The 25,625-nt window shown below is 34.1% G+C and overlaps 1 protein-coding gene across 1 annotated transcript in view; it reads left to right on the top strand.

The window, feature by feature from the left end:
• The window catches only part of LOC150106653 (transmembrane protein 184C), a 200,380-nt gene that overhangs the window by 90,449 nt on the left and 84,306 nt on the right, over positions 1-25,625 (top strand). Inside the window, exon 5 of the mRNA XM_090393251.1 lies at positions 8,769-8,843. Coding sequence (XP_090249377.1) covers positions 8,769-8,843 — 75 coding nt within the window. The remainder of the gene's footprint in view (positions 1-8,768; positions 8,844-25,625) is intronic.

Genomic DNA, 25,625 nt, shown 5'->3' on the forward strand with positions numbered 1-25,625 from the left:
TATTCTGGATTTAGAGAAAAATGTTAAAAGTTTATTTTTCACTTGGTTAGACTATAATAAATTTAGTTTAATCCTTTATCCAAGTGTGAGCAAACAAAGTTTATGCCTGAAAATATCTTCAGGACTGAGGTAAGGTAGTACAACACCGGGAAACTCGCAGCAAAGGTGGATCAAGCTCTCAACTCCTTGTCTCAGTATCTCCCATAATGCACAGCACATCTCCTTGCAGACATGTATACTGCTATGCATTAAGGAGGGGGGGGGCACTACCCATACCGGTTTTGACCTTTATTGAGGTCTTGTCAATGGGAGGTACCCGGTGTTATACTACCTTACCTCAGTCCTGAAGATATTTTCAGGTGCAAACTTTGTTTGCTCACACTTGGATAAAGGATTAAACTAAATATATTATAGTCTAACCAAGTGAAAAATGAACTTTCAACATCTTTCTCTAAATCCAGAGTAATTTAATAATAAGGTGGCACACCTTTTGGCAACTCCTATAGGTAAGGATGACCTCTCCTATTACTTCTGCCTTAGCATCTCCACTCTGGGCCTGGCTCCCACTGATGAGACCTCAATAAAGGTCGAAATCGGTATGGGTAATGCCCCCTCCCCTTAATGCATAGCAGTATACATGTCTGCTAGGAGATGTGTTTTACATTATGAGAAATACTAAGGATAGTGATCAGAGCTTACCCCACCATTACTACGAGTTGCCCCTGTCGTGACAGGTTTGCTTATGCTTGGATCCACCGAAACTTTCACAGTTTCTATATTCGGCACAAAACTCTTGTAGTTTAAATAACTTTTATTACTATGAAGAGCACATCATGCTTTGAGTTCAAAAAAAAAAGGCAACAAAGCTGCTAATACTGTAAAAAATGTACAAGAAGTGTATGGTGATAATGTTTTGAATTGTTGAATCTGCCAGTGATGGTTCCATAAATTTCAACAAGGGGATTTTAGTTGAAAGACTCCCCTTGCTCTGGCCATCCTGTCTCTCTCGATAATGATATGCTGGAAGCTACTATTACAAGAATTGCCACTTGAAGATTTAGTGCAAAACTGTTGAAGATTTAGCAAAAGATCTTAATTCATCATCATCATTGACCATCCATCGGCATTTGCAAGAACTTGGAATAGTGTCTCTAAGCTCAGCAAGTGGATTCCTCACAAACTGACAAACAACAGTCAAAGAGAGTGCATCGACATCTGCACTACTCTTTATTCTTGAGAGATTCTGTCTCTGTTTTTTGAGTCGTGTAGTCACTGGTGATGAAAAGTAGATACTGTTCAAGAATGTTAAGCACCGAAGGCAGTGGATTCATTCAGGGGGGAATAGGCTAAACTCCAGCTAAATGGTCAGATGGTTTGTTAAGCATTTGGTGGGATATGGCTGGTATTATGCACTTTGAACATTTGCCACAAACCAAATAATCACAACTGAAGTATACTGTGAACAACTCAATCGATTAAATGAAAAACTGAAAGATAAGAGATGCTCTCTGGTCATTTGAAAGGGTGTTGTTCTTTCACCATGATAACGCATACCTCATAGTGCAAGAATCATCTGTACCAAGATTGAGGAACTTGGCTGGGAAAAGCTTCCACATCCTCCATAATCTCTTGATTTTGCACCTTCAGATTACCACTTATTTTGAAGTTTGCACCGTTTCATTAATAAAAAGCAATGCGATACATTTAGAGGTACTGGAATTGAGTCAGTGCAACTTCTTTGCCTCAAAACCTCCTTAATTCTATAGAAATGGCACTATGAAGCCTTCACAAGGTTGGAAAAGCATTAATTGATTCAAATGGAGAATATATACTTGATTATATTAGCAAGTAATTTATCTTTTATATCCTTTCAAAACTTAATGCTAAAAACGATGGGATGACCTGATATAATACAAATAACAGCTTTTTTTAAAAAAAAAAAAAATAAGCCACTAAAAATGAATCCAATATAACCAGTTATTTTCAAAATACGGCTTATCTTCCATCTCATCTAATAGAACTGTCAGTCTCTATTCTACCTACATTCCTCATAGCTGAACTTACAAAATCATGCTGCCTAATGGCTACATTTTCAATGGAATTCACAACCCTCTCAACATATAAATACAGTGTGTGGTAACACACACACACACTATCAAGAATACCATCATACACCAAAATTATGGAACAGGTACATTGATGATATATTCTTAGTCTGGAACCATGGACCACCTTCACTTCTGCTTTTTCATGAGTACCTGAATCATCAACACCTAACGCAAAATTCGCCTATATGATTCACTCCCACTTCTACCAAGGAATCAGGTAAGGTAAATTAAAAGTCTATATTTTGAAAGCTTACACATACTGACAGACATCTACATGCCTCATCCCATCATTATAGACCTCAAAAATTGGGTATCATTTTCACACTAGGAGCAAGAGCCTGTCGACGCATTGTTGGCAAGGACATACTATCCAAAGAACTTCAACATTTAAGGAACACTTTCTTTTAAATATTCTATAGTGAGCATCTCAACTGACATGAGACCATAGAAATTTCTAGCGAAGAAAATTCACCACACTCCCACCAACAGAGCATGATGGGAAACTAGTAAAAATACTTAAGGAATATAAAATCAAAGTAGTATTTACCCCCTTTATTAAGATGAGATCACTAAGATCTGCAAATCTGGACGTAGCCTGCTTCAATATCCAGATATTTATCGGCTATGGTACAATTGTCAGTCATCTTACTATGGACAGACAGAAAAATTCAATTGAACAACACATCCAAGAATACGTTCAAGATATTGAATACCATAGAAATGAAGCTTCAGCTCTGTCATCACATGTGCTCTCTTCAGCTGTCCCACAAGACATTTCGCAAATGAGACATCAAGTTTTATAGGATAAATCAGCACTATTACACCTTTGCTATGATATAAAAAAAAAAAAAAAAAAAAGAAAAGAAACAAGAAAAATATGGGAATCTTTGGAAATAGCATTAGATTCTAAACATTTAAATATTAACCAAAGTATTAACTTATCTAAATACACCTTAGCCTTCATTAGGTCAAGAGCATTCACATGAATGCATAAACACGCAGAACGTTTAGAACAATTGACTGCATAACAGTTGTCACCTTTGTTAGTCTAGTCCTTACTGTTTTATCTACTAGTTTGTATATTTACACATGAAGAAATCCTGTGCAATTGGGATGAAACATTGTGTTACTAAGTAAATAAATGTTATCAACTTATTCTGGTGTTCTGCCTTATAAACTTTAATCAAATATTCATGAACTGGCAAAGTGCTATTACTTCTGTCTGTGGAATTTTATAAATAACTGGAACTTTAAAGAAATCTCTCTCTCTACTGCTTTCATACCCTGATATCAAGCTTATTGCATATATTTTCCCCAAAAGCGTAACTTCTCCTCTCAGCTCCAGATGTATATAAAGATCCCTGCTTGTAAGTTATTATATTATGGACAGAATAGAGGATTTGCATCATCTGTAGGGAAGAAAATATGAAATATTTCTGCTACCCAATTATGGACATTGTTTTGTTTCTAGCAAAACCATATGGTGGACATGACGCATAAGATCAAATGGCGTGTGTGGGGGGGGGGGGAGAACTATTGTTCTTTATCACAGCGAGTACAAACACGAGAGACTTTTTTTGTGGAATCAGCAGCTGCTCTTAAAAACCACCGATCAATCAAAATAAATATAATTGTGTAAAACTCCCCAGGTATGGAAAACTGTAATCTTAGATCTCCCACTCAACAACCAAAACTTGTTTTAAATATATATATATATATATATATATATATTTGAAACAGATTAAATGAAAAAAAAAACCACTCTTCTTATAGTAATTTAATCTGTTTCAAAAATATGTCTCTCAGCCAATTCAATCAGTTATATCACACACACACTGTACACTTACAGATATGCAACTCTTCGATACTTCTGCGTGTCAAAAGAAGGAGAATCCATTCTGATATTAGGGTAATCAATGCGTTTCGTGGGATAAGTGTGTATTATTATACATTGAAATATTAGCTTTTCTTTTATGAAACTTCTAGTACTTTAAGTGGTAACTATTTTGCTTGTATAATACATATAAAGCACGTGATTTTGCATGTTGGTGACCAATTCATACATCCTTTATTTCTTTCTCCCCTTCAGCATGAATTGACTATTCTTGACAATCTGCCAGACTAGGTTCTATGAAGTATAGGTGTACTATATATATATATATATATATATATATATATACATATATATATAGTACCCCTGATGATGTCTCCATGACAGATAAAATATTGAAGTTAGTAAACTGAATTTAATTTTTTCCTGTGTGTTGTATTCATTTCATTAAACTCTTAACATGAAGTATGGAATATCAGAGTGCCATGTCTGATGTCTGTTGCAAAGCTTGCAAAAGTGATATGATTAAAATGTTCATGTGGCTGAGATAAATATAGGAATACATTGAATAAGGGAACTTAAAATATGATTTTTTTTTCTAGAGTGTTGAGATCAATGTGTTTTTGGAGTATGACAAAGAATTTAAGGCACTGTTTGACAGATATGATAGGGAGACATAATGAGTCTTACACCTTCATCAAGACCAGTGAGAATAATAATACTTTAGTTTTCTTACATTTTGCTTTGTATTCTTTAAAGTGGCATACTGATTTATTTTTCTGGAATTTTCTGCACAATTTTTTCCTAGACAGTTCATGTATATATTTTTTATTCAACTAGAGAGCTCTTAACATTATAAAAAACAAAAATACTCTATGGTATGTGATGTTTTCAGATAGGAAAGAATTCAAATTGTAAATGACAGAAAACCAGGTAGTCTGAAAAGATAGCTAAATTACTAAAGAAATATACATTCACATCTTGTTTAAACCACACTTCAAACTGTCAACCCTGATCCGCCAATGGACAAATGTCCTCGATTACATTCTGGAATGTATGAAACACTTGTGACTGCAATGTGACCTACAGACAGACAGGAAGATCAGTTAACATCTGCTCCAGAGGATACAAGAAATACATTTGCTACCATCATTATGGCAATCAGGACTATTCAGACCATGTACTTTGGATACTCTTCACACAGGATTATAATGATGAAACCAGTGTACAGTATAGAAGTTGTCACATTATATTGAAGTTTGAGAGACCATTTTTTGAGTTGACAACAGTTAGGAAACACTCTCCTAACCTCAGCAAGATGGTTGCATTAATCTGGAAAAATGATAGAGTCATCATAAGAGCAACATAACAATTGGGAAAAAAAAAAAATCTATCAATACAATGCTAGAGGGTGGCAAATTAGGACTTTGGCTGTTTTGCCATTTACAGTTTGAATTGCTTCCTCTACTGATTGCTGCTTGTGTATTATAACAAATAGTTGTGCTCTGAAGATGCTGGTTTGAAATCCAGGAAAATTTAATTATTTTATTTATTTATTTATTTTTATTTTTTGACCTGAAAAATAAGAGATGAATAATGTCCAACATCTAAGCTGGTCCATAAGGTATTATTTGTCTAACAGATAAGCTTAGGTGTTGATCATGACTTATTTTTTAACTGTATTAACAACGCCAAATGATTTTATCAAAAGATGTTTTATTAACTGCTTATATTTTGCTGAATTTCAAATCAGCATCATCAAAGCACAACACACTTGTACATGTGACAGTGAGTAAGTGAAATAATACAATTGCAATGGACAAAAGATCTAGAGTCCTATTTTTGCACCCTCTGTTGTAAAAAAAAAACAAAAAAAAAAACCATTATAACTATATGATAGGATGACAGTTCTGCCAGATTTTTGGCAAATTAATGCAACCATATTTGTTCAGGTTAGGAGAATTCTTCAAAGCCATTGCTGACTCAAAAAATAATCTTTCAGATCTGTAACGACTCCTAAATAGCACATTCGTTTTCTTCCATCTAATCCTGTGTGAAGGAGTGTCCAAAGCAGTTATTAGATTCTTTTTCTACTGTGAAGTGGATTTTGGGGTGTTGACTGTTTAGGCAAGTGACAAAAGCATCCAAAGTGTCTTGTCCATGGGGCCAAATGGCAAACACATCATCTACATAGCATAACCACACTAATGGCTTGTATGCAGTGGTGAGCTATAGAAATTTTAACAAAGGGCTCGCATCCTCGAGCAAAAAAAAAAAAAAAAAAAACATATTTCATACAAAAACTTTTATTAATTGATTGGCTACCAGATGGGAGAAGGGTAAAGATAGCGCATGCACTTATTTTATTTTCAAACTTGGTGCATTCGTTATAGAGGAGTTGAAACGATAATTCCAAAAAATAATCTATACACTGCTAAATAGACTAATTTTTGTTAAGTATGAGTTTGTCGCTTAATATGTTTCAAAAAAAAATTTTTTTTTTTTGAAAAAATAAAAAAGTAAATAAGAAGAACAAGGGATTTGCAAATTTGAGAAAAATTTAACAAAGGGCTCGCACGAGCTCCTTACAGCTCCCCACTGCTTGTATGTAACTGTAGTAAGTACTTTGTTTTCAAAGTATTCCAGGTATTATGTGATTAAATTTTCATTTCTGGCAAGTTTCATAGAAAATGAATTTCCATTCGTCAAGAAGTAACCATAGTAAAGCCTTTGCAATTTTTCACATATCTTGTTTTAGTAGTGATAGTAGCCTTCACTGACACTTACTCATATGTTATTCTACTTCATTCTTGTTACTATTGTTCAGTCAGATTTAGATCATGACTCTAAACTGATCAGTCTATTGAAGCCTTTATTGTTATTATCAAGCCAAGCCAAAGTGGACTGTGTGTGTGTGAGAGAGAAAGAGATTGTCTTGCTAGTACAGGTTATGGTTCTTCACCATAGAATTCCTTAAGTGCAGCATTATCAACAGATGGAGATACACTTTTCCATTTATGATAGTATTGATATAAACCACTAGGCCAATTCATTCCATGAAAAATACTGCAACACCATAAACTTTTCCACTGCTGTGCTCTGTAGTTTAGATAAAACACTTCCTGTAGCATTCACAGAGTTACTGCTTGGTACAGATCCTCCATCTGATCAAAACTAAATATAACAAGATTCTCATTGCTTTCAAGTATTTCCATATAACCATAGTCTGCTGTTTTACAGTTTAAGTACCATTGCAACCATTACTTATCATGAACTCTTATTACCATGTTGCTGTATTTGCATGTTCTTTGCATAATGTACCCTTCTCCTGCAGTGTTCCAGTGTGTTTGGTAAAATAATATACACATTGGAAACATATATAAGTATTGATATACATGCATGAATTAGATAGATTCATAATAAAAATCTTATTTACACATTCAGGCAAAACTATTATCATCTCCAAGCAGTCCACGGACTCATTGAGGGAGGGCACTGGCTCTACCACTTAATCCACCAACTATACAGAATACCACTATCATCATCACCATCTACACACAATGCCATCTGCTGCCTACCCACCACTAATATTTTTTTTATGTGTTCTCATGGTTATCCTTTCTTTTAGTGTTACACGGTGATCAGCATTCATTTTAGAGATTATGGACTTTACAACCATGTAAAGTCCATAATATCTTTTAATCTCCCGATGCAATCTTCATATTAAGATCATCATCTGGAGCATATACAAATATACAGGACAAGCTAGGTTACATTACATACAGTAAGCTAAAGAAACAATGAATTGATCACAAGTTATTCTACTGGCATGACCTCTAGTGAAATATTTTTTTTTTTTCACTAAAGGTCATGCCAGTAGAATAACTTGTGATCAATTCATGTTTCTTTAGCTCTGTATGTAATGTAACCTAGCTTGTCCTGTATATTTATATATGCTCCAGATGATAATCTTAATATGAAGATTGAAATGTCGGTTGTAAAGCACGTTTTAAAACACGGTTGTAAAGTCCATAATTTCTAAAATGAGTTCTCATGGTTAATTTGTATATCTGTATACAGGATGAAAAACGGGTTTCCAGGAGGAAAAAACCCTACTATCTCCATATGAGATTGACTAACTCAACTTCAGTTGAAAAAAACCATATAAAGATTTGTCTTATCACAATGAGAATCAAACTTGTCCTTTTCCATTCGAAGCATGTGATGTATCATTGTTCTTCCAGTTGCATTATGAAGCTGCTTATATAAGTATATATGTTGTTAATTGTGGATTTTACTCCCATTTTTAGAAACTTGAGAAAGTCATGATACTTTCATAATGGGGAAGTAAAGTAAAATAAAATTTATAAAATCAGATAAACTTAGCATTCACATTCCTTTAGTTGGAACCTGGTATAATGGTGTACCAATCTGTTGTTTTATGTCTTTAAAAATCAGGCATGTTAATTTTATTCACATCTTCTTTTATTGGCTATATTGCATTAAATTAGACTTTATGAATTAGTTTTCTAACTGTATAATATAAAATCCAGACCAAAATTAAAATAAAATATAGGAGACAAAAACAAAATTCATGATAATGAGATTTATGAATTTTCTATAATGACTAGATCATTACTGTATAGCTTGCCATTCCAGATCAGTGTATTTTTTGAAATCAGTCACCTAAAAATTGTGAATTAAAAGCATATTTTAAATTATTACAAGATGAATAAAGCAGATTTATGTTGATATGATAATTATTATACTAATAACAAGAAAAATTCTAAAATTTTATTTAACTGGAATGTACTATTTTTTTTTTAAAGGTATTTCATTCAGACATGTAAACATGGTATTCTCCAGTATACTGTTATTCGTCCACTAACAACAGTGATAGCTTTGTAAGTAACTGTTTTGTTTCTTTAGCTTTTTTTTTTTTTAAAGAAATAGAACTGTTGGTATATAGTTGTTATATATTCATTACATGCACTTTCATAAATGACAAAAAAAAAAAAAAAAAAAAGTGATAACAGAAGAGACTATCTCACACACACACATACTCTCCTCAAAAAAAAAAAAGTAGTCCTTTCTTGGTCTTCATGTATAATTTTATATGTGATGATTCCTTTTTCTAAAAGGAATATTTTCTTTCATTTCCACACTCCAATCAATTGCTAAAGTACATACACAAACTCACTTTTCAGTGAGAGAAAAATCAGCCAGTTTATTTACATCACTCTAGAACAGTAACACTTCAGCAGTGATTAATTGATTTACTTCAGCAGTAAAAGCAGTGATTCCAGGAGACTTTAGGATGAAAGCTACATCCATTCCACTCGTCTAGAAACCAGCTGTGTTTCCTCTCTCTCCATTCAAGATTTTAAATATAATTTTCTATTTAATAATAATAATAATAATAATAAAAAACTTAAGTAAGATTTTATTTTGGTATCATGATATAAACATCAGTCAGACAGAATGATATATGAAGAAATAATACATCAGTGGAATGGCACATAAAAAGCAAAATTGGGGGACTGGAAAAGTCATTTTACAGTATAATGTGTTATAAACTGGAATGTTTCATTCTTCTCCTCAATGTCGTCAAGTAGCCTTTGTTTTCAGCTGTTGGCTGATATGGCTTAGTTCAGGGTTTCCCAAAGCAGGCTCTGTGGAGCTCTAAGGCTCCACAACTGAAATTCTAGGGCTCTGCAAATCTTGTTTACAAACATTCACTTATTTATTTTAATTAATGAATCAAATACAATATTTGTTTGTTTTATGAAGTTTTTAATACGTTTTCCAACAACATATCTCTGTGAAGACATTCTCTCTATATGCAGTTACTAAAACTAAATATAGAAACAGGCTAAATGCAGAAAATGATATGATGCTACAGGTTATGTCCATCATACCAGACTTTGAAAAACTCTGCAGTTCAAAACAACAACTGCATTGTAGTCATTAAGATGAACTTAAGTTTTTTAAATTTATGGAGCACTAAATTATAAAATTGTGAGTGTTTATTGATTTCTTTCTTTTTTTCATGTTTATTTTAAAGATTAAGTTGTGAGGGTTCCACAAAAAAAAAAAAAAAAGTTTGCTTGCTTTAGGGCTCCTCTTTAGCAAGAAGTTTGGGAAACCCCGGCTTAGTTGATTAATCATTCAGCAGGGGCTGCCCTCATTAAAGATTACAAAACTGCATTTTTTTTTTTGTTTAATAGTGCAAGTCCTGCTTGCTAAAGATTTATAAACCTAAAGTGTATTGATATCATGGTTGAGTTGAGGATTAAATAATCTGGAAATCCTTTCTCTAGAAATGAAACATAACTTTTTATTAAACCATGACACCATGCACTCAGCAAATGTCTCACACCAGATGAATAAAATCACATGTTGTCTAATGGTATTTCATAAACGTTCCTATAACTTTTATAAAATTTATTTTAAATTCATTATTTGTTTGGTCTTGGAAACTGCTTTCGAGACCAAACATGGAACTTTTTCAAACCACTTCAGACCTCCAATAAGTAGGGCATTGAAATTCATCTACCATCTAAAGACAATCATGGACATCCATGTCCATAGGGGAATTTTAACTCACACCTGTTGGTTGGCCAGTTGGTTAGCAGATATGCTAACCAATCGGCCAACCAATCATTTGATGAGAATATTGCAGTCAACATCACGATTTTGTGTTCCTAATACTGACTGGAATATGGAAATTAATAGTATCTAAAGTAACTTTTGATACTATAGATGCTATTCATTTTTCTGAGTTGCCATGGTAAAAATCTTAGATTCTTCCATTAGCAAACATCCTACTTACCTGCATCAAAAATCAGCTAACTTAAAAACCAGTAGCTCAGTGATGAAGGCATGAAAAAAAAAGCTCCTCCAGTCTGTGACTAGAATCAAACCTATGTCTTTTTTCTGCTGATTCACCATTGTGAAAATTACAGTGAGGCTCTGAAGGCACCAGTGGCATTTTTAGCTGAGAAAAGATATTGATATATTGACCAGATTAACATTAATTATTACAGCTTAATATTGATTTGCTACTGTTATAAAGAAAGACTACAATTTTATAGGATATAATCACAAAACAGATTAGTGAGGACTTGATCAAAGTTCAGAAAGCTGTTCAGAAACTTGAATTATAAGGATATTTTTACAGAAGATGCAGGCAGTGAGCTGGCCAGTGTGAGTTGATTTTCCTTGGTTTCCATACAAGAATTAGAGGAGGATAGAGAGAGAGAGAGATGCCCAGAGGTTATCTTTGGGTAACGTTACCATGATACTCAGCTGGAGTTCTTAACTTCGGCCACTTGATATGTTCTGATTTTTATCCTCAGCTTCTCTGGTAAATATTTGGAGAATTCCTTGTCTTAGTCTAAATATATTTCAGCAGCCAATCATAATGTGAAACTTTCTACTGTTAAATGGCGATGAAGCACCTCCGTAGTGCAATTGGAAGAACGACGGCGGTATGTTGTGCCCTTTGATTGGAAAAGGCCTAAATTCAATTTTCATCATGACAAGAGGAATCTTTATATAGACTGTTTTCAAGGTGAGTTAGCCGATCTCATACGGAGGTAGCAGGGTTTTTTTTCTCCCATAACTCAGGATTTTCATCCTGCATGCAGAACAAATCGACCCTTCAGAATACATGCAATTTACAGACAAAAAATACTAGTTGTGGTGGTGGTGGGCAGTAGATGGCGTTGATTTAGATGATTGGCTGTACAGTGAATGATTGTAGTGGTGAAGATGGAGAGTTGTACAGTGGGTGTCCTCCTGCGATGAATCTACGGACTCCTTAAAGGTGTCACGAATATATATATATATATATTTTTTAATAATATATTTTTTTTATTATTACATATGATACATACATTACAACATTACATGCATTTGATTACATATGATACACACCTTACATGCATTTGATTACATGATACATACATTACATGCATTTGATTACATATGATACATACTGATTACATATTTTTCTTTAAAAGAAATTCAATCCTTTTTTATTATTAAAATTATGATTACATATTGTGATTACATATTTACAACAGGTTTAATTCTGTTTTTTTTTTTTTTTGTAACAATGAAATTAGTACAGATTTCTTTCTTTTTCCTGTATAATGTATTAATAATAATAATAATACAGCATTTATTCATTTAACAATGAGTTATATATATTTGCAATTCTAATTTTTTTAGTATATATAAGTGCTGTAACTACAGCACTTATATGGATTTGGATCCCCCCCCCCCTCTTTTATTGATCTTGGTTAAAATGTAATTTCTCAGCTTTCATCCTCGAAGCTTATTTGTTAAGCTTATCTGAGGATGACACCATTTAGTTATTATTTATTGGTTTGTTTGCTGTGTTGGGAAGCAGACTGGTGTTTAATAGGTTTGATTTCCACTGCAGCTGTTGATTGAGAAATTCGCGCATGCACAAACACACACACACGATAACTTGGAATGTTTTGATGTGTCACTGAACTGGAAGCATGAACAAATATATTGTGTTTCATTAAGTTTGTATGGTATTTAGGGTGTGTGTTTCTTGTTCATAATATGTCCTTAGAGCTCTTTTCAGGCTATTGTAGTTTGTAAAGTTTCTGTATTCAAAAGGTAATTTGTTTATCTTGTCTGGGATGTAGAAGTTTCGTGTGATCTTTCCATAGTAATTATTGTATTTATATGTGATATAATTAGTTGTCTGAGGTCTTTCTATATGGCACATATGGGTGGCCCGTGGTCCAGATCTGGCCCTCTACTTCTTTTGATCCGGTCCTAATCTATTTCAGCGAAGTTTGTCTGATTCATGGTGGGAGAAAACATGGTGTGTTCTACTAACTCACATTAAGCTGACGTCATGTGACTTGCACATTACACACTATGTTTTCTCCAACCAAGGTCTCTTTCTCACTTTGACTAGTGGTGTGTGCGTTAGCGTGTTGCAACGTGTCAGTTCGGTACTTGCGTTGGTGTTGTGCTTTGTTCAGTGCCTGCATCGATATTATGTTCTGTTCGGTGCCTGCGTTGATGTTGTGTTCTATTCAATGCCTGCAATGTAGAAGAGAGTTTTGTTTGACAGTTCTGAATATCGCTTATAAATTTGGGACAATGTCAGGGGTTATTGCAAAAAAAGAAAAGTAGATACAGAGAATCGTCAATTTCAAGACAACTGGACAGAGGATTATTATTTTATTCTGAATGCCTTTATGTTTGCTGTGCAATGAATCCGTATCTGTCAACAAAGAATACAACTTGAAGAGACATTTTACTTTGAGACATGCGGATCACCCAAAAATTGATGGACAACTACGAAAAGATGAAATACAGAAGTTGAAGAAGAACTTGGATATGCAGCAAATGTTCAACAAGCAAAGAACGCAGCACTACAGCATTGTCAAAGCCAGCTTTGTGGTAAGCAAAAAAATCGCTAAGCATTCTAAGTCATTTGATGAAGGAGAATTTATCATAGAATGCCTGCTGGATGTTGCAAGTTTAATATGTCCTGAAAAGAAAACAGACTTCGAGAATATTCGTTTGTCGAGACGTACTGTTGTCCGACGGATAGAAATTATTGCTGATGATATCAAAAAAAAAAGTTTAAAAGAGAAATTGCTAGATTGGAAGCATTTTTAATTGCTTTGGATGACAGCACCGATGCCTCCGATACAGCACAACTAGCAATATGTATTCGAGGAGTTCATGCGGATTTCAACATCAGAAGAATTATTCACACTTCGGCTGTTGAACAACTACCGATGAAGATATATTTGAAACAGTCAACCCAGTCTTCGAGAGATTTGGGCTTAAATGGAGTTCACTATCTGGCATATGCTCTTCTGTGCACCAACCATTGCAGGGACTCCTGCAATGGTTGGTGCACAGAAGGGATTTATTGGAATAGTTCATGAAAGAGCAATAGAACTACAGATCCATCTGGACAATTTAACAAATTTTCACTGCATTTTCCACCAACAAAATCTGTGTGCAAAATCGATTAAATTCACAAATGTTATGGAAGTTGTAGTATCTAGTATTAACTTTATTTAGTCACGTGCACTTAATCACTGCCAATTTAAGGAGTATTTGGCAGACCTATTTTCGGATTATGAAGATGTGTCTTATTATTGTGAAGTGAGGTGGTTGAGTAAAGGTAAAATGTTAAAACGATTTTATGATCTGAGACAAGACATTGCAGATTTTATGGACATAAAAGGAAACACAATTAACCAAGTAAAAGATGATGAGTGGGTGTGTGATTTAGCATTCCTTGTAGATGTCACTGGATACCTAAACAAACTGAATCATAAATTGCAAAAACAAGGACAATTGGTTCATGAACTGCATGGACATGTCAAAGCTTTTTGTAATAAACTAAGATTGTTGGAAAGTCAGATAAGAGCTAAAAATTGTTATCATTTTCCTACTCTAGCAACTCATAAAAATATCCCTTATAATTGTTATGGAGATGAACTGAAGGCACTAATAGAGCAATTTGATACAAGGTTTGCTGACTTCTAAAACAAAGACTCCACATTTTCTATATTTGCTCGTCTGATGGATGCTGATGTAAATAATGTGCCAGAAAACTCGCAGATGGAACTTATTGAGCTTCAGGCAGATTTAGTGCTAAATTCAGAATTTAACAACATTGCTTTGACGGATTTTTATAAATTTTATTTGTGAAAGAAAAATATACAAATTTATGCACCTTTTTAAGAAAAATCATTTGTCTTTTCGGCAGCACATATATGTGTGAACAGTTTTTTTTGAGGATGAAATACAATAAATCAAAAATTCGGACAAGAATAACAGACGAAAACCTCGAAAATTCTATGTGATTATCCTTAAGTAATACTAATGTCAATATTGATAGTCTCGTAGTTGAAGTACAAAGCCAATCTTCACATTAAATTATTATGTCGTTCATTATATTATAAAATTTATGTAGAGCTTTATACCAAAGCATTATATTATAAATAAATGAAATATGAAGTAGCAGCTTGTTTTAATTCATTTAATATTAATTTATTTTATTTAATAATTTGGTCCAGCCCTTGACTCAGAGACAGAATGATAATTTGCCCCCCGAACTAGGAAAGGGTGCCCATGCCTGCTATATGGTATGTATTTCTGACTGTCCTGTAGTTGGCATTGAAATAATGTTTTAGCAAAGCTGCATAGTGACAAGTGTTTTGCTGTCAGTATTTTGTGTTCTGACATTGCAGTGTATATAAAGTCGTTATTGTCTCTTTGTTCCCAAAAGATCAGTTTTATTATTTTGTACTGTAACGACATTAATCTATTTAGTTTGTAGGATGCATAGAAAGCATATGTTGTTATAGCATATATTAGTGTGCTTTGTATATTAGTATTTTTAGGCGTGTGAGAACTGTGTCTTTTAACCTGTAGAGTTTGCCAGTTATTGTTCGGAGTTTGTTGTGTAGATGGTTTATGTGGCTATTCCAGTTCATATCTGCATTGAAGTAAATTCCAAGGTATCGTATTGTTTCAACCTGAGATTGTAGTGGTTTTTACTGTTCTGTGTGTTTTTTATGTTGGAGAGTGAATGTTGGATGGTTATATATTTGTTATCAACTGGTCGAGTCGGTGGATTTCTGAATATCATTAATTTTGTCCTATCTGAGTTTAGGTATATGGAGTTCTTGTTGAGCCAGTCTATTGGACAGATTTATGTCATGTTGCATATTTGTTTGGGCTATGCTTGCGTTATTATGGATGGATATTATAGCTGTATCGTCTGCGCATTGGAAGATCTTACCTTTTGAGAAGTAGCTGATTAATATCGTGCATATAAATGTTGAATAGAGTTGGGGAGAGTACAGCTCCCTGTGGCACTCACAGGTTACTGGCAGCTCTCTACTTCGGTTTGACCCAATACATGTGATATGCTTTCTATTTTGGTAGTTTGTAAACCACCTATGAAGAGGCCCATCTATTCCAACATGCCTCAGCTTTTTTAATAAGGTTTGATGTGTGAGTGTATCAAATGCTTTAGTTAGATCAATAAAGATCACCATGGCAATTTTGTTTTTGTCTAAGGTGGTATTAATTACGTCTGTAAAGTCTTCCAAGAGAAATGTTGTTCCCTTATTTTTCGGAAAACTGTATGTTTTGGGGATAATACGAAAGTTCTCTGTATATGCTGTGAATTTCTTTAGTACGATCCGCTCCATAATTTGATTGATGATGATGATTGGTAATGTTGCTATGGGTCTGTAATTGCTGATTCTTCTTATTGTGCTATCTTCTATCGAAGGCCAGCGACCATCATGGCGAACAAACTACGCTCTTGTGCTAATCTGAGCAGTTGTGCACTGCTCTTTCCTGTCCACGTCTTGATGTTGTCAAACCATGATATTCTTTTTCTTCCTCTAGTTCCTTTGCCATCAATTCTTCCTACCAAAATAGTTTGTAGAAGTTGGTATTTGCTGTTTCTCATGATGTGGCCAAGATATGATGTTTTTCGTTTCTTGATTATTTGTCCAAGATGTTTAGCTTTGCCATTGGATTTTAAGACATCTTCATTGGTAATTTTTTCTGTCCATGATATCTTTAGCATTCTTCTGTATAGCCACATCTCAAAGGCTTCGATTTTCTTGATGGTTGTCGCCTTCAATGTCCATGTTTCAACTCCATAGAGCAGAATAGACCACACGTAGCATTTCAGCATTCGGCATCTGACTTACATGTTTAGGTCTTTATTGCAGAATAGTGTTCTCATTTTCATGAAGGACTGCCGTGCAACTTCAATCCTTGTCTTTATATCTATTTCTGGATCCCACCGTTCATTAAGCCAGCAACCAAGATATTTATATCTTGACACTTGATCAATATTTTTCCCATTGAGTGTCAGTTTCATTGATGAGGCTGGATGTTTGCTGATGATCATGTATTTTGTCTTGTTGATGTTTATATTTATTCCCATTCTTTGGCTTTCTATGTATACTCTGTCAACGAGTTTTTGGAGATCCATAATGTTATCTGCAATTAGCACGGTGTCATCTGCATATCGTAGGTTGTTAACAATCTTTCCATTTATTGTGATTCCCTCTGGACATTCTTCCAATACTTTTTTAAAGATTACCTCTGCATATATGTTGAACAGGAGTGGTGAGAGCACACATCCAGAAGTTTAATCAGCAATTGTGCTCTCACAATTGCTGATTAAATTTCTTTTTCCATGTTTATATATGGGCGTGATTATGGCGGTCTTTAGCATACTTGGTATCTGTCCTGTTTTAAATATTTTATTTAGTAATTTTAGTAGGATAGGGCCTAAGCTAGTAGCACATTGCTTGATATCCTTAGGTCGTATACCATCAATTCCTGGGCCTTTGTTTGGTTTGATTTGATGTATTACAGAGAGAACTTCTGCTTCTTTTATGGTTGGGAACCATAATGTCTGTTATGATTGTGGTCCAGGTGGAGGATCACGTTTTGTGATTGGGGGGAATATTTCTGTGCAGTTCTTGGATGGAGTCTGCAAAGTATTGGTTAAAGTCATTTGCTAGTTGGTGGATAGGTTTTGCATATTTCATGAAGTTTTTCAAGTTTTATGGTTTCAGAAGCGGTGGTGTTGGGAGCACAATCTAGCATCTCGTTGATCAGATGTCAGGTTTGTTTCATGTTGTTTTGTGTAGAGGTTAATTTGTAACTGTCAACTGCCTCTTTATGTGTTTTTTTTAATTTCTTATTTGTGTTGTAAGGTGATTTCTTGTTATCTTATATTCAGTTTTAAAAGCTGTGTTATTTGGATATCGCTTTAATTCTTTCCATAGAGTGTCCTTTCTGCACACAGTAGTATCTCGCTAATCCGAACTAATAAAACCGTGCTCGTTCAGATTAACAAAAAGTTTGGATTAGCCAATTTTTGCCTAACAGACAATAATAACTAGTGTTTAGGACAAAAATAATCAGATTCTAACGGTACATCAATTTAATTCTGTAAATAAATGAAGTAACTGATAGAAAAAAAAAGCTACTATACTGTAATGTAAAACTTAAAAAATAATACAGTACACAAGTTTATTTTAGTAAAAAAATTACTTTGTATGTACCTGTATTGTTGAGGATTCTGATTTAATAAAACTGCAATAAAAAAAACTATCAGTATATAACTTAATTTGTGTAAAAAATATTACTTTCTTGTACACAACCCATAAAAAAAAAATTTTCACAAAATAACACAAAAAAAAGTTTTTTTTTTTATTTCTTTGTAAAAAAAAGTCACCGATTTTCTTTTGCATCTTGGAAGCTAAACTTTTTTCGAATGCTTCTTCTCGGAGCTGCATTAGCAATAAAATTTTGTGGAATGACGTATCATTCTGCTTAGCCCATTCTATACACATATTAAAACTGTCAACTGCCTCTTTATGTGTTACTCTTTTTCCATTCCGTAACATCTGTTTGTGAAATTTCAACATCTGGATTTATATTTTTAACCAAATTATGCATGTTTTGAATTTCCTCTTTTTGTGTATCACCGTAGTTATCTTGGTAAATTCTAGAAGGCTGCAGTTTTTTCTATGACGCTCAAATTGCTTCAGGTTCGATGGCTTCCCAGGCAAATGTGAACACACAATAAATCAAAATAGACCTACAGTATAACCATACAATCGACAACATGAAAAAATGCTCTACTGTAATAATAATAAAATAAATAATAATAGTTAAAATAATAATTATTAAATAAAAATAATGGTACACAATATAATAATATGTAATAAATAAAACTTTTTTTCTTTCAAACCCCAGTTCGGATTACTGGAGAGTTCGGACTAAAGAGGTTCAGATTAGCAAGATACCACTGTATTTCTAAGATTAAGTTTTGTATTATCCAAAGATTTTGGGTTGTTCTTGAACAAATTCTGACTTTCTTTGCAGCTTTCTTATATATTTCTTCCAGTGTGAGTTTAACGTTGTTGTATAAAATATCTGCTGAATCTGATGCCATGTGTTCCCAGTCGGTTTTCTTATTTCGTGGTTGACTATTTCGTCGTCTGCTATTGTTTTATGTTGCTTTTCATTTGTGGGGCATTGCATGGATATTGTCTTAGTGTGCAGGTTTAGAGCCGTGAAGTAATGATCTGCTACTTTGCACTTTATGACTGATGCAGTGTACCTGTTTGGTGGTGCTCAGATGTTTATATGATCTAGGCAGGAAGCAGTGATAGTATTTCTGAATATTTCTTCTCTAGTACGTGATATTATTGTTGGTATTAGGTTATATATGGATAGTGCATCTAGATATTGTGCAGTGTTATTCTGGTTTTCGTTTGCAATATTTATGTTTATGTCGCCGATTATCATTAGGTATTTGGTTGAGTATATTTCTTGGCTTGAAAACCATCATTTGAGTTTGTGCAAGAATTTTATACTGTTTAAGTTTGGTGGCCTGTAAATAGCATTTAGTATTATGGGATGCCGTCTATCGGTGGTATTAGTGATTTTGATGAAAGGGTTTCAGCATGCTCAAACTGATAGACAGGTTCTTTTGCTATTAATTTATGTCTGATAAATATTTATATTCCACCCACTCTTTTTGTTTAGCGGTATGATCTATGTTGTTGGAAGCCTGGAATTTGGAAAGCAGTCGCTTCGTCATTAGTTATGGATACTTCTGTTAGGACCAATATATCAATAACAATGTAATTCCTCAGATAAGCCTGTAATAATAACCAATGTTTTCAGATGCTTCTGATGTTAATATGCAAGATTGAAAGACCTCTCACTTGTACTGTGTGTTGTTTCCATGCATCAAGCAAGTCAAAAGTACATTTTCTGCTGTATTCTAGTGTAATTACATCTATCTGATGGTTCACATTCATTTTTGTTGTGTTGAGGTCTTCTTTTTGAACTAATTTGGAGTCTTTTGTTTTACTCTGGCAGCTTATCTATGTCTTCCGAGCTTTTTATTTGTATCGACAAACTTGAGAAAGTTTGTGACTTTCTCAAGAATATCTTGCCGCCTTTGATCAACAAAAATTTATAATTTTTTCCTGTTTTTGCTTTTCTTGCTTGGTACAACAGATTCTGATTGAATGGTGTTAAATACTCAGATAGAAAGATTGGTGTATTGTCTTGCGATGTGTTTAAGTCCTTGGCAACTGTTTTTTTCAGTCTGCTGGCCTTTATGAGATTGTCTCTTGTGGACTTGCTTGTCAGACGAACTATGACTTGTGCAGGTCGTGGCAAGCCTTGTTTTTTGTTTTTCCTGGGAATCTGATTTATGGTCTGAATATCATTATGCTGTAGGGGGATGTCAATTGTATGGCCTAACTTTAAAATTACGTCTCTGAGATTTTCTGTGGATTCAGTTTCTGGAAGACCGTTTATGACAAGATCTTCTTTATCTTGTTGTTGATTTAAAAGTTCGTATTGTAGTTTTAGGGAATTAAGTTCTTGACGGAGTTGGGATGTGTCTTTCATCAGTTTGTGTTGTCTGTCAGTTAGTACGTTAATGCTGATTTTAATGTCTTTTACTGTTTGTAAGATGAATTATTATATTTAACAAACTCTTCATATTTGCTAATTTTTTTTGTTATTTGTTTATTCTGTTTATCAAAGAGTTCTTGGACAAGATCTACTAAGGTGGCTTTTATATTCTCTAAACCTTTTTCTAGTAATAAATTTACGGAATCAAATCATAAGACTCGCCTGTATTTTTTTGTCTGTTCAGTTCATTGTCTGATTCTGCCTCTGGTGTAATCGGTTGCGCCGTGGGTGGTTGCGTTTTTTTGTTCTCTCTGCAGTATAGGCATTTCCATTTCTCTTGTTTTTGGCATTGAATTTGCATTGCCATGTTGTTTCTGAAAATCCGGAACATGTAAAGTGAAGATTCCTAAGGCATTTCCTGCAGGTTATATGACTTCCGTTGGATGATAAACCTTTCAGGCCCTTGTTGCAAATCATGACTCACCTTTCTTCCCTTGAGCAACTGTAAAGATGCCGACATCCTTTGTTCTATGCTCGTTGGTGACCACGTTGAACTCTGTTCAATTTTCAGCACACTCAAAATTTGGATTCCACTTGGCCAATTTCAGTGAATTATATATCACTGTCTTCAGCATGACAAGTGAAATTACTTTATGACACTTTTAAATTAAAAACAGGAGTTAGAACCACTTTAAAACTATAAAAAACGGGAGCAGTGATACCACCATGCAACTGTTCGTATGCCTACAAAGCGCCCTCTCTCGCTAATAATAACAATAATAAAAGTTTTTATCTTCATTATTGGGGAGGAGGAATGCCCCTTTGTGGGTGTATACAGACTCACTTAGGTAAATGAGTCTCTGTATAAATTCAGACATCTAATAGGACACTCCATGAGTAAGAAATGCAGGTTATAGTTTATGTACTGTAGCTACTTTCATAGCCATATTTGTAGCATTGAATTATGGTTACCCATGCTTTGCTTAAATTAATCACTTCAATGCTCTTCCATTCAGAAGTGATGCTAATCACTTCCACTTATTCTATAATATTCTTTGAAGCTATATCAGGGTATTTGCATTGCCTTCCATTTAACATCATGTGTCACTCTCTTAATATGCTAAGCTAAACCCTACTCTTATCTACCTCTTTTGTTATTTCATATCTTTCTTTAAATTAGGTTATTATTATTATCCTAAGACCCCCCCCCCCATGAAGGGCAAAGACTCATCTAGGAGGTCCTTTCTCATACCCACAGCTCATCATACTATGCCTTAAACATATTCAGATTCTCTGCCGATACCATGCTCTCATGCAGTGCATTCCAATCATTCACAACTCTCCATGCTGTTGAAAGTTTTTTCACTTGGCTATACTATAATTTAAAGATGCCAAGAAATTATATTCTTAGTTTCATCCTTATCCAAGTGTAAGCATGTGTCTTTCGGATGTGTCGTCTCTTCACAAGTTCTCCATGCAAAAAACTTGCATCTCACTCAATTCCTTGCACCTCCTTATACAGCTTCCACAATTGACCTCTTGTTCTCCCCCTTCATCTTCCATCATTTTATGAAAAACCTCTTCAGTGCTAATCTTATATCAATCCCTTACCAGCTTGTATGTCTCTATCATATTACTCCTCTTCCTCCTACCCACTAGACTGTAAATTGCTCCTTCTCAATCTTTATTCATATTCAATATTCCACAGATCAGAAATTACCTTAGTCAATTGCATCTGGACCCTTTTCAACATCTTTTCACCCTTTTGGAAACCAGGTGACCAAATCTGTGCACAATAGTTCATATATGGCTTAATCAAGGCATATTCAGTGTAACCAGAATCTCTTTACTGCTACAAGTCAGTTTTTTCTGCATCATTGCCAGAATTTGTTGTGTTGACCCCACAATTTTGGCAATGTGTTCTCTAAATTTTAGATCCTTATCCACCATCACCCCAAAATCTCTTATTTCCTCCACCTCCAACAGTATATTCCAACCAAGAGTAAATTCTACACCCCCATCTTCGTTTTCCAAATTTTAAAACCTTTCCCAGAAATAATACCTATCAAAACCTTACATTTCACAACACTGAACTGGCATCCCCACTCCCATGTCCATTCACTCAACCTATTCAAGTCTTCTTGTAAGACCACAACATCTGTTCTTCTCCTAGTTTGTCCCAACTTTTTATCATCTGCAAAAAATTAAAATCCCCATTCAAATCTTTCCCAATATCATTAACATACAGATTAAACAGCAATGACTCTAAAACAGACCCCTGAGACACACCACTAGTGGCTTTCCTCTTCTGGGATATTACTCCTCTATATGCAACTTGCTGATACCTATCAGATAGCCAGTCTCCAATCCAATGCACTAGTCTAATATCCAACTGTTCTAGTTTGATTATCAACTTATCATGTGGTAATTTATCAAAAGCCTTTGCAAAATCTAAGTATGTTCAATGAAGCCATCACCTTATTATAATAAATAAGTAGTAAATAAAAGTAGTCAAGTAAATAAATTACTAAAACATGACCTCCCTTTAGCCAATCCATGCTGTCCATCAAAGATAATACCACTGTTGTCAACCCAATTCTGAATCCTGGTTCTCACCATCCTCTCCAACACTTTACAACTGATACTCAGATTGGCCTATAATTCGATGCTCAAGTTCTGTCACCTTCCTTATGAAGTGGTACAATTTTGACTCCCACTCCTTTGGAACTTGACTCAGTGTGAGACTCATTAAACAAATATGTCAGCTCCACTCCACATTCCTTTGAAATATGTGATGATATATCAAGAAGTCCCACATCCTTATTAACATCAAGTTTTTGCTCAATTTTCCATATACCTCTTGCTCACTCACAGTCAATCCCTCTTCCTCCTCATCCATTGCTCTCAAACTTTCCATGCTGTCACATTCACAAGGTTGAAAGATCTTTATGAACTGCTCATTAAATATCAACTATATATATCCTTCATAATAGTTGCTCTTGTATCATTTTCTCCAATCAGTCATTCTTTTTTTTTAGCTGGCTACATATCAAAAGAACTTCCTAGGATTTTTTTAATTTTTTGGCTTCATTAGCTAACTGTTGCTCATACTGCACTTCTGCTACCTTTACCAACTGAGTCTTCCTCCTTGCCTATTCTTTGTACTCCTCATGGAATTGATTATTACTTACACTCATGTTGCATCCATAATGCCTTCTTTCTCTGTATTGCATGCTTCCCCAAGCTGCATTGATCTCCCTTCTCCATGCTACAGCTGCAAGCTGTCTCCTGAGCTTCTCATAATCACCAGGAGGGAGATTTGACACCTCATTTATAATAACATCCTCTGATGAGATGATCAAATCCAAGACCCATGTCCGCATGTGTCCTCTGTTACATACTGTTTCAGGTAGTTGTCCCTGAAAAACCCAAGAAACTATTTTTTTTTTACTTCCAGTTGCTATCTTGTCATCCCAATGTTAAAAGATTATTTTTTTTTATTCATCTCAATAAAGAGATTTTTTACTCCGAGTGTTTATTACACAAGGGTTCAATTCTGATTGGTGCAATTGGAATTGAACTCTTAAGACCAAATAAAAAAAATATACATTTAATGAAACTAAAACAATATATACATTTTAAATAAAATTACATAACTACAAAAATAACTGGATCCAAGGCCTTCTAAAATAAATCTACACTTTAGGGATTTTCTTATCCAAAAATATTAACATCATTCATTCTCTGACTCATTCTATTATTGGATTTTGACATATACTTAATCATGTCAACCAGACTAAACACCTTATTTTCACAACAACAAAAATGTTCATCAGAGTCAGTTTCTTTGTTAGGACTTTTCTGAAAATATAAACATTTTCTTCTTTTCCATGGAATCCTTTCTTATCATACTTATGTAACATACAATATTATTCCTCCTGTCTCACTGAAGTATAAATACTCTTACCTCTTGCAGTTCAATTTGACGCACAGTTTACTAATTATTGTACCGGGGAAAGAAGTTTCTTCTACTACTTCATAAACAACTAATCTAAGTAAAGCCCTTCATATTAAGCTACTTTACAGTTTCAAATTTCACCAGAAGATGAAATTTTCCATTCAGCATTTCCTTGAATATTCAGTTAGAACTCCGGCTGCAATATCTTATTTTATTTACTAAATACTTGTTGACAGTCACAATTCTTCCAGTTTAAAGACTCACATTTCTATGATTCCTTTTTGGAATCTTGTATTAATATTCTCCTGGATGTCACATTAAACTTAAAAAAATTTCCTAAGAACAGAATTGGTATATCTGTGTTCTTAAACTTCACACATCAAACTCCTCGGCAAGCATGCGCACTCCATGTAAATGGCAAGTGAGAAGTTAAGTATAATGGCTGACGCATTGTCTCTGTTAGCATAACAAGAGTGTATTTTTGAAACACCACAAGAGTGTATTTTCAAAACACCACAAATACTTCAATACTTAACAATTTTTAATTACAATAAAAAAATTGAAAATGACATAATTATCAGAATCTAATAAGTACATCAAAATTTCATATATTTACATTTCATTTTGACAATAATAATATCAATAATGGGCACATCGCAAGTGCTGATATACATGTTATGAAACCAAAACTAATAATATACTAACATAAACAATTTGTAAAAGTATTTATAATTTTAAATTATGATTATTTTTACACCAATCTATATTGCCATAATTAAAATCGCTCATAATGATCCTCTTTACCTATTTGCTTGGCCAATCCCCCCCCCCACACGCACACTACCAGGTCTGTAGCAAATCTGACTGATTATTTCATTCTATTCACCTCTATCTTATACCATACTGCCTCAAAACCACTACCAATATTTCTCCCTTGTATGGACATAACTCTTTTTTCTATCATCAACAGCCCTTCAGGGAATAAAAAGGGATGAACTCCCTTTTTACTCTTTCCATCTTCACAAAATACATCATGCCCTTCCATCTCCATTCCTGTCAGGATGTCCTCATCCAACCATTTCTCACTTATTCTAACAATTTTTAGGTGAATGAACTCAATCAATGCAACCATTTCATTTCCCTTGTTTCTGATATATCTAGCATTCGTATAGAAATATAACAACTCATTCTTGGATCTATAACAAGAATACCTTCCTCGAGCCATTTCTTT

The sequence above is a fragment of the Typopeltis vanoorti genome, chromosome 5 (assembly GCF_054136105.1).
Source record: "Typopeltis vanoorti isolate ZY-2024b chromosome 5, IOZ_Tvanoo_1.0, whole genome shotgun sequence".
Lineage (NCBI taxonomy): Eukaryota > Metazoa > Arthropoda > Arachnida > Uropygi > Thelyphonidae > Typopeltis > Typopeltis vanoorti.